We start from the raw sequence: 8,965 nt of genomic DNA, 5'->3' as shown, positions 1-8,965 counted from the left end.
TTTAGTTTAAAATTGAATGTATCGCAGCACTTCACATTTCTCAATTAAATTCATTAGGATTGAATTGGAATAGTATAGTCGAAACCAATCTTAACAAACTCTGATTAGATTGGAGTGAGTTAATCAAATTTTTCTTCAATATGTTCATTTTATACCCTTTTAGGAAAATTAATAAAAATTTTAATTTTCTCTATGTTTGCCTAATTCTATTTGGAAAACCCTAATTAGTTTTCTTTTTTTCTTTCTTATGCTAAATATATTAAAATTAATATATATGTATGTGTATATATATAATCAGCTGACTCTCTCTCTCTCTCTCTAGATTTCCCTCTTATTTATTCAGCCGATTGGCCGCCTCCGTTTCTGCAACTCCATTACATTTCTTCTCCCTGCTGCTTCTTCTTCTTCTTCTTCTTCTTAACGTTTGATTTGCAATTTTCCCGGATCATTTATCTGCTCGGATCACTCATTTCTCGAGAAAATGAAGGTTAGCTTTCTAATACCATCACTTTTTTGCCTTTTGATTGATTCTGATTCTCCCCATCCATCTCCGTTTTTCTCTTTGGCATCTTTTTCGTCAAAATTGTTCAGATTCTTGCTATATGTATATATATATATAATCGACACTTTAAGTACTAAAGCTTCATTTTCTGATGACAGAAGGTGGTGCTGAAACTGGACATGCACGACGACAAGTGCAAAAAGAAAGTCATGACCAGAGTCTCCGGCCTTGCAGGTACCGATCCTTAATTTGAATCCTAAACGACCAAACCCATATCTCGAAACGCCGAATTAATTTCCCAATTCGCATTCGTTTTCTCTTATATTTTAATTTCTGCAGGAGTTCAATCAATTGACATGAACGCAAAGGACAGCAAATTGACTGTAACAGGGGATGTGGATCTAGTCGAAGTGGTGGACAAGCTGAGGAGGATCTGCCACACAGAGATCGTGTCGTTTGGGCCGGCGAAAGAAGAGAAAAAGCCGAAGGCGCCAGAGAAGAAGGAGGAGCCGAAGAAAACTCCGGAGGACGAGTACGTGGCTTGGTTCCTGAAGACTTACGGGTACCACCCGGCAACTATCTATTACCACGGCAGCACTTTACCCACCGATTCCAGCTCTTCGTCCTCTGTCAACCCCACGCAGCCCACTGGATCCGCCCCTGCTAATTAAACAGACCCGTAGAAGAGGATCCGAATGGCTGTTTTATTTTCTGAATTCCCAGTTGTTGCCATGAAGCACGGCTGCGTGGGGAGAAAGGATCACTTTCCGGCAAAATAGAAAAGAAAGAGGGAAGTAGTTTTATTTTGTGGTGATGGTTTTGATTTTGGGAGTTTTGTTTTATAAATGATGTTTAGGGGCTTTATGTTCAGTGGGTGGTGGCGTTTTGTTTTCTATAATTTTTATTAAATTTGATGTTCTAATCTGCCATCTTCAGTTGATTGTCTTAATTTTACATGGATTGAGACATCTTTTTCATGGTTAAGATTTGATTATGTTATTTAAAATCTAAAGACAGATTGAAATAAGTAAAATTGATATAATTTACTTGTTCAATAAGATTAATGTATGAAATAATAATGAAAATATTTTTATTTTTTATTATTATTATTATAAAAACAACTCAATGTTATGGAGAAAAGTAGTAAATAACCTTTTAATTTTGCTTATTTTCTAGTACATGCGTCATGAGAAGCAAAAGTGTCAATATTCCAATGCAGGTCCTCATCGATCTGCTAAAGTTGAACCCTTTTTTAACATATCATTGAGAGGTGAACAATTGAGAGATTTAAAAATTTTAATGAAATTAAGAAGAAAAATCAGCAGAGGGCAACAAGAGGATGAAAAAAGTTCTGATTATTACTTAGAAGAGTAATTTAGTCAGTTTTTTAAATAGAAAATAGTTTTGTCTAAACATGGTTGATATTGGAGGTAGTTTTGGAGCGTTGTCTCAAAAGATTTTTTTTGCAAAAAAATTATTTAAGACATTTTTATTCATCATATTTTCACTATTTTTATGAATTTAAATTGTTATCTTCAAAAATTTCTTTCAATTATTTTTTCTTTAAATTTTCATTTAATTTTTCTAACATTTGGTGTTTAGTTCTTTTTGATATTGAATTAGTTATTTCACCTTTCTTTTTTCTTACGTTTTTTAAATTCAGATTCATACTTTTTAGTAGATATTTTTATTCAAACAATAATTAATTTAGACTCATTAATATTATTTTGCTAAAATAAAAATAATTATAAAAAATACAATGAAGTATAGACTGTAGCACCTGATTATGCTCTTTTAAATGGATTTTTTGGTGAAATAATGAAAAAATTTGATATTATTACCTGCAAAAGAAATAATCAAATTAACCATGATATTGAAATATAATAACAATAAAATAGTGTATCAGTCACCGGTGTTGATCGAACATGTAAGATAAATAAACTAACTAGAGGAAGAGATGCCACTACCGATCAAACCGATTACTAGTACTGCTATGGTCGTGCGACAACAGGAGACATATGACAAATGAGAGATTGGATCATACTAATCCATTGGGTCATGGGCCCTAAGCTTGGCATCGAACCCGACCCCCAAACTAGATCTTAGCCCAAGAAGTTTGGACAATCTTTCCATATAAGCCAGGGTCCTTACGCCAGTAACAGATTCCATTGACTCCGAGCAACTCATACACTAATCTTTATCAGCTCGTAATCTTCATTGAATTTGGGATCCTTGAAGATGATCCCTATCACTGTCGTGCATCTCGGCACTTTATCTTTTCACAATGCCCGACGACATGTAAGACACATTCATCTCTATATAAACCAACCTGACTACAAATCAATATGTGTTATTTCTAAACCTTACTCACACTCTGATATTTTAAACCTTTACTAACTTGAGCGTTAGAGTGCTTGTATGTGCCAATCACCCTTATCGCAGAGATCGTTGAATCGTGGCATTATGTCGCCCTTACAACCAGTCCATTGGGCTAGAAGAAGCATAGACTAATTGAAGCAACAGAACAGGTTCCAATTGTCTGATTCTAACGTCGTGTCGCCAACGGTAGCTAGAGTAGAGAAAGAAATGGACAAGTGTCTAGGTCAGTGAAGCTCAAGGCCTTTTATATCTATTTTTCTTTCACGTTCGAACGGTTTGGTGAAAGTGATTTCCTGTTATTCAAGCAAGGATAGTTGGAAGCTTGGAAGTAGGAACTATCAGTAAATGATGAGGCTCATCAGTCTTTTTTTCTTTTATTTCTATGCTTCTCTTTCTCTCATTCATGTTGTCAAGTTAGTCGCTCAAATAGTCTCTTCGGGCGTAGCACGGTTGGTTCTCAGGTAGTAAATTACACCCAATAATATAGATTCGAATCATGACAGCTGCAGTGTGGGAGTTTCACCCTCCTGTAGGGGTGGCTCCTTGTGGGTACCATGCACTGTGTCTCTTGTCTGGTATGTTGTGGTGTATCAGGATTAACCTCCCTACGTACGTGAGACAATGTGTAGGAGACTTTTAAGATGAGAGATTTCACATTTTCCACCCAAGTTAGTCGCTTAAATAGTCAAAATTCAAAATCAAAAGTCTAAGTCACATGACCCCACATTTATTGTAGTGGCAGGGAAGAGTTGTCCAGCGGCAACGAGCAACGGCCCAACCAAAAGGCAACCTGATTCTCTCTCTCTCCTTCTCCGGTCACTGTCCTGTGTCTATGTGAGCACTGAGGCTGAACAGTGTCACTGCCTGACTAGTAATCGTGCATTTGCTGCTGGCTCCTTCTTCTCGCCAGTGACCGAGTCCCATTGGCATTCGTTATCTCTTCCAGTCGACGTCGACCGGTCGACGTCTCCTCCTTGGTGGTCGGTCTCCTAAAGCTTCTGGGTATGCCATTTTTTGGGCCCTCTCCTCCTTTTTTGGGGGCCCAAACATAGGCCACCCAAGCTCATGCCTTAAGCCAATCCTATGAAAAAAGAGAAAAAGTCGATGACGCCAGTGCTAGTCAAGAAGGACCCAAAGAAAGATTTAAAGGACGAGTTCGTGGCCTGGTTCTTGAAGATTTACTGGTACCACCTGACAACTATCTATTACCAACCTCCTAAATTTTGATTATTTTCTAGTACATGTGTCGTGACAACCAAAAGTGCCAATATTTCAAAGCAGGGTACTCGTCTCCTAAAGTTGAACCCTTTTTTAACAAATCACCATGTGATGAACAATTGAGAGATTTAAAAATTTTAATGAAATTAAGAAGAAAAAATCAGCAGAGGGTGAGAGGATGAAAAAAGCTCTTATTATTACTAGAAGAGTAATTTAGTAAATTTTTTAAATAGAAAATATTTTTGTGGAGATAGTTTGGGAGACTTGTATCAAAAGAATTTTTTTGCAAAAATTTTATTTAAGACATACATGATTTTGATGAACTATTCCTATGAGAATTTGTGGACATATTAAAAATGATGGCCAATGCTTCAAGTGGAGTAAAATTAATAAATACTCATTAAACTTTAAAGTTATAATTATTTACTCATTAAACTTTAAATTATAACCAGTTACTTATTGAACTTTACTCAACATCAATCATCCATTACTAGTTATAACTCTATCAACTATTACAAACGAAAAATGCTAATGGAATTTGACGTGATAAAAATTAATTTAACATACACTTACTGAACTTTAAAAATATAACTATTTACTCACTGAACTTTGCTCAACGTCAATCATCCATCACTCCGTTATATCACCGTCTGATTTTGAAATATATTAAAAGATTTTTATATGCATTTGAGATCACTTACTTCTCAAACCAAAAGTCATAAACTAAACTAATGATTTAAATTAAAAAAGCTACTGATGCAAAAAAAAATGTACAAAAGATTGTTGGTTTTTGGTATAGAAGAAATACGATTTTTGCAATCAGTTTTTGGCTCTTGGTCTCATTATTAAATACATTTTTTGTGAATTTTGTTGTTCATAAGGGAGGTAAAAAAATATAAGTGAACATTTTTTTTATTTTTGGTTTGCATCAATAACTTTTTTTAATTTGAATCGTTAGTTTAGTTTTTGGTTTTTAGTTTGAAAAGTAAGTGATCTCAAATGCATACAAAAATCTTTTAATATGTTTCAAAATCAGACGATGAACTAATGGGTATTTCAAAATTAGACGATGATGTAACGGGGTCATGGATAGTTGATATTGAGTAAAGTTCAATGAATGAGTAGTTATATTTTTAAAGTTTATTGAGTGTATGTTAAATTAATTTTTGCCACGTCAGATTCCGTTAGCCACATCAGATTCCATTAGTATTTTTCGTTTGTAACAGTTGACGGAGTTATAACGAGTGATGGATGGCTAACGTTGAGTAAAATTCAGTGAGTAACTGGTTATAATTTAAAATTTAATGAGTAAATAATTACAACTTTAAAATTTAATAATTATCTATTAATTTTACCCGTTCCAAGTCCGTAGGTGACTGTTTAGCCTCCCCTGCTTACGACTTTCCCTTTTAGTTTAGCAATAAATAAACAAATTTGGATAAAATTTTACTTTTAGGGGATCACATTTTGAGGTTATAATTTAAATTTTAACTAAAAACAAGCATTTAATTAATGCCACATTATACTCTTCTATTAATTAAGAAATGAATGATATTAGTTTGAGTAAAAATAAAAAAATAAAAAAAATTATTGCTCATCTTTTAACAAATAAAAAAATTTTGTTAGTTAATAACAAATCTGTTATATTTTAAATATAATAAATATATCTTATTTAAAAATTAAATATAATTTTTTTATTATTATTTAACAAGCCACAAAATGAACGGCATTTGATCGGCATGACATGATGAAAGTAGGGTAAGGAGCGTGAGGAATTCGAACCTATGTCTCAAGTAAGATAGTGTTTGTTATTTATAAATTAAAAAAAAAGAAGATATACAAAATATTTTAAATTTTTATTATTTTTAATATATTTATTAAATTTATTTGACGATTTTTAAAAAAATATATAACATGACTTTTTATTTGATATTTTTCAGATATACTTATAACTACCTCTTTATATAAGCATATCATGAATTTTACAAATAAGAAAAAAATAATGTATATATCTCCCAGTGTATTTTAAAAAATTTAACAAATAATTTTATAAAAATATTAAAATATTTCTCAAATTTATTTTAATTTTTACATATCTTAATTTAAAATATATTTTAATTTTATATTAATATAATCTTATCTTACTCATTTTAATTAATATTACTTAAATTTATAATTAATTTTGCCGGTCAGCTTTCGCTCTCAAGGAGCACTGCTCGAAACCACTTGCTTGCTCCTCTTTCTTGGACTTTCTCCTCCTTAAAATAAAAAAGATTAACAAAGAGAGTTACGATTCCTGAAGCATTTGATTCTTATTGGCTACTTGCTCTGATTTTTCAAAATGACCCCATTATGATTATAATAATTTAATGATGATAAATAAATTTTCACTAATCTCTTTATTTACTATTAATCGCATGAATTTTGATAATACTTTTTTGGTTTGTACATAGACTAAAGTTCAGTAAATTAATTTAATAAGGGACTAAAAAAAACGACTCTAAAGAAAAAAAAAAACTTAGATAAAAAAATCTATCAAATAAATACCCTTCAATCTAATCATAAAAGAACAAAACTCAAAAACTAAAGATAATGGCCCAAAAGATCTTAGGAGATCATCTTTAGTTAAGAGCTTCTCGAAAAAGTCTCGACAACTCTATTAAAAAAGTCATTTATAAGATATTCTCATAATTAAAACTATAAACAAGACAACTCTAAAAATCTTTTTAAGAATTTTACAAGGGATAAACTTTATCCACAAAAAGTTTAAATCCTAATCAATCTCGAAAAATTTATTACAAACCTCAAAACTTCTCTCGAGCTTACATTAAAAAAAGATTTGTCTCTAATAAAAATTCAAGGGGTCTACAAATTCTTCAATATTTTAAAAAAATTAATTTAAATATTGAAGAGTGTGTGTAATAAATACGATTTTCTCTTTTATTAATTTTTTTTTGTAGAGTTCTAATAGTTTTAAAATAAATTTGTCGACAGATAAATTCATTACTCCAATTCAAGTAAAAACATTTTTTTATGTTTCTCATTAAAAATAAAATGGGAGAAAACTCAAATGAGTTTTCCTTAAGTTTCTCCATATATATAATATATTTTTTTGTTAGATTTCTATCTCATTTTCTTCCTTTGAAATAAATAAGGAAAATGAAGTGTCACATTATCATTACGTGGGGTATGGATGTATTCTGCTTAATTAATTAGATTAAAGTTGATGTCAAGTTGAAGCTAGTGGAGATGTGGGTTGACTGAAATGAAATCATTTTCGTCTGTATATATACATCACATCGCTGCCTCACACCTGATTCCTGAAGCTAGGCCCAAAATTTTTTTGGGGGCCTTCCTAGTCGATCTTGTCTCCATTGTCGCCTCCTCGTGGGTAGTCGGCCTGGCGACAGCCACTTGAACCTTAAGCTAGCCGAAAAAATTTTAAGAGCCCTAAACATAAGTCTTAATGGCCTATATCTTAAGTCAAACCTACTCATAATAGAGCACAATCATCGCAATTGATGAGAATGGTAGAATTTTAGGGGGACCTTAACTTAAGTGGGCCACCGCTAAACGATCATTAGTGACGAATTAGTTGCAAAGAATTAAGACATCAAACATGCAACTAAATAAATATTTAAAAACACTTATTTCTCTTCATCTTTTCTCTGTTAGTATCCTCCAAAATTTCACAAGGTAGATTATATTGAACACCTTTGAGATACATTTTTCGAGAAAATAATAATAATAATATTATATAATTTTACAATTTGAGATACATTTTTTTGTCGTTATTAAAATTATTAACATAACAAAAATACCTCTACATTTTCTCTCACAATTCCTTTATTTTCCCTGTTTGTTTGTTGAATTAGTTAAAATGTGACAGTTTATGAATCTCTTTTCATGTGGTTCCATGATAATTAAACTATCATTCAATCAGAGAGAGATTAATGATAGATAATTGGATTATAATTAATTTGTTATACGAGGAGAAAAAAAAAGAATGAGAGAAAATATGAAAGTAGTTGTATTGTATTAAAATTTTAATATTTATAAAATAATAATAAACATTATAACTAGACTTACAAATTAAAAGAAAATTTATATTATTTTTAAAATATAAAAAAAATTATCTTTTCAGTAAATGTAATTTGTCCAATTTTCACATGATTGCATCAGCACCGGAGGGGGAAGCGGTGTCATGAAAAGCACAGTGGGAGACACGCGTACGGTTCCGAGAAGCTGCCGATGCCAGCAAACTTTCATCTTTTTGAATATTGACTACGCCACTCCACTTCCACTCGGTTCTTGAACGATTCTCAAAGATTTAGTGATAGATTTGAAAATGTGTAGTCCGAATGCAAACCAATAATAATTATAAAAATCCAGCAACTTGACGAGGATGGGACTTGGAAGGATGTTTTCGGAGGGCTAATTTGTTGTCTAATGCGGGTCCCAAGGCAGGTTGGAGGGGATGGAGTGCAAAGAGAGTGGGGCGACCTGCGTGGAAGGGGGGAGGAGTCCGTGTCAAAACAACATATCAATTCTATTTTATATAATTGTCTCTTCTTTCTCTTTTAGTTTCAACGTTTAGAATTCACACATAGGATTTAGACTTGTCTTCAATTTGGATCACTTCTTAATTAGTATCGATTTATAATAATTATATTCAACATTATTAATAGTTGATAGTAATAAGTCTATTCGTTATTAATTTTAAATAAAATTATTATAAATTATGTATGTCATATCAATTTATAATAATTATTTGTCAAATTTATTAATGAAAACAGCATTTTCCTGCATATTTAAAGGTGATGCTAACAATAATTATACCTTATTCTAATAAAGTGGATTTATTGC

The 8,965-nt window shown here is 31.7% G+C and overlaps 1 protein-coding gene across 1 annotated transcript; it reads left to right on the top strand.

The window, feature by feature from the left end:
- Positions 1 to 301: 301 nt before the first annotated feature.
- Positions 302 to 1,486, top strand: LOC127812591 (heavy metal-associated isoprenylated plant protein 12-like). Its single transcript, XM_052353029.1, has 3 exons — positions 302 to 487; positions 661 to 736; positions 842 to 1,486. The coding sequence occupies exons 1-3, from the start codon at positions 482 to 484 to the stop codon at positions 1,171 to 1,173; spliced, it is 414 nt and encodes a 137-aa protein (XP_052208989.1). The 5' UTR covers positions 302 to 481; the 3' UTR covers positions 1,174 to 1,486.
- The last annotated feature ends 7,479 nt before the right edge of the window (positions 1,487 to 8,965 follow it).

The sequence above is a fragment of the Diospyros lotus genome, chromosome 1 (assembly GCF_014633365.1).
Source record: "Diospyros lotus cultivar Yz01 chromosome 1, ASM1463336v1, whole genome shotgun sequence".
NCBI classification, from domain to species: Eukaryota; Viridiplantae; Streptophyta; class Magnoliopsida; order Ericales; family Ebenaceae; genus Diospyros; species Diospyros lotus.
The sequence above is the reverse complement of the archived record's forward strand: the minus strand, read 5'-3'. Positions and strand labels throughout refer to the sequence as shown.

Coding starts and splice junctions, on each gene's coding strand:
- LOC127812591 (XM_052353029.1), top strand. Junction 737..841: donor CAGAGTCTCCGGCCTTGCAG/GTACCGATCCTT, acceptor TAATTTCTGCAG/GAGTTCAATCAATTGACATG.